The sequence below is a fragment of the Limulus polyphemus genome, unplaced genomic scaffold (assembly GCF_000517525.1).
Source record: "Limulus polyphemus unplaced genomic scaffold, Limulus_polyphemus-2.1.2 Scaffold4446, whole genome shotgun sequence".
Lineage (NCBI taxonomy): Eukaryota > Metazoa > Arthropoda > Merostomata > Xiphosura > Limulidae > Limulus > Limulus polyphemus.
Window position 1 is genome coordinate 24136 of NW_013670056.1, and position 1940 is coordinate 26075.

The 1940-nt window shown below is 28.1% G+C and overlaps 1 protein-coding gene across 2 annotated transcripts in view; it reads right to left on the reverse strand.

The window, feature by feature from the left end:
- LOC106471160 (chitinase domain-containing protein 1-like) overlaps positions 1–1940 on the reverse strand; it is a 21875-nt gene that overhangs the window by 2323 nt on the left and 17612 nt on the right. For both annotated transcript variants that reach the window (XM_013931748.2, XM_022399772.1), the window contains exon 10: positions 1525–1602. In XM_013931748.2, the coding sequence (XP_013787202.1) occupies positions 1525–1602 (78 nt within the window). The remainder of the gene's footprint in view (positions 1–1524; positions 1603–1940) is intronic.

The window sequence follows — 1940 nt, forward strand, 5'->3', positions numbered from 1 at the left end:
AATTCAACTCTGATGAAACTGGAACAAAACTCTTCAGTCCATATCCAACAATTAAAAATTCAACTCTGATGAAACTGGAACAAAACTCTTCAGTCCATATCCAACAATTAAAAATTCAACCCTGATGAAACTGGAACAAAACTCTTCAGTCCATATCCAACAATTAAAAATTCAACCCTGATGAAACTGGAACAAAACTCTTCAGTCTATATCCAACAATTAAAAATTCAACTCTGATGAAACTGGAACAAAACTCTTCAGTCTATGTCCAACAATTTTAAGTCTTGACTTAGATATCTGCTAACCTTTACACAAAACACATTTATTGGAGATTTCTGTATATGTTTACTTTCTAATACTCCAATTTGATATTTAGTTTTTAAAGCAATTCTAAATTAAATTATGCAAAGTTTTTCTTTTACTTTCAAAATTATTTTCACTTGAAGATTGTAGAAGATAAATGACAGGAAACAAACCAATACTCTAAGTTTATTGTTTAGATTTAAACAAGTTTGTTAAAATGTAAACCTCAACTACAACCTAGGTTTATTGTTTACATTTAAACATGCTTATTAAGATACAAAACTCAGCTACAACCTAGGTTTGTGGTTTAGATTTAAACAAGTTTGTTAAGATATAAACCTCAACTACAACCTAGGTTTATTGTTTACATTTAAACACGCTTATTAAGATACAAAACTCAACTACAACCTAGGTTAGTTGTTTAGATTTAAACAAGTTTGTTAAGATATAAACCTCAACTACAACCTAGGTTTATTGTTTACATTTAAACATGCTTATTGAGATACAAAACTCAACTACAAGGTTTGTTGTTTAGATTTAAACAAGTTTGTTATGGTATAAAAAACATGCTTATTAAGATACAAAACTCACATATACTTTAAGTTTATTGTTAAAACATAAATGAGCTTGATAGGACTTAGAGGATCTAGACTGGTGCACGTAGAACTTGAGGTATTTTACAGAAGCCTAGATTGCTACCAGTACAACTTAAGGTATACTTTATAGAAACCTAGTTTGCTACAACTAGAACTTAAAGTATGTTTTGCAGAAAGCTTGATTGCTACATGTAAAACGTAAGGTATGTTTTACAGAAACTTTGATTGCTACATGTAAAACGTAAGGTATGTTTTACAGAAACTTTGATTGCTACCAGTATAATTTAAGGTATATTTTACACTAAATTAGATTGCTACATGTAAAATGTAAGGTATGTTTTACAGAAACTTTGATTGCTACATGTAAAACGTAAGGTATATTTTACAGAAACTTAGATTGCTACCAGTATAATTTAAGGTATATTTTACAGAAACTTAGATTGCTACCAGTATAATTTAAGGTATATTTTACAATAAATTAGATCGCTACATGTAAAATGTAAGGTATGTTTTACAGACACTTTGATTGCTACCAGTATAATTTAAGGTATATTTTACAGAAACTTAGATCGCTACACTTGGAATTAATATTTCCTTGAAGAATTATCTTGCTGTACAAGCTCACCTATACTGCATGAAATGTTCTTGTGAACTGTTGTCCCACTGAAGTTTGGGATTATATTTCTCTAAAACTTCCAAAAACCTGTAAATATTTGAAGAAAGTTAACTGAACTCAGAAAACAATCATGAATTTTAGATAACATACCAGCATTTTCAAGTGAATGTATAATTTAGTAAAATAAAAATATTGAGGAACATTACTACATTCCTTGGTATATTAGTAAAATAAAAATATTGAGGAACATTACTACATTCCTTGGTATATTAGTAAAATAAAAATATTGAGGAACATTACCACATTCATGGTATATTAGTAAAATAAAAATATTGAGGAACATTACTATATTCATGGTATATTAGTAAAATAAAAATATTGAGGAACATTACTACATTCCATGGTAAATTACTAAAAATAAAAAC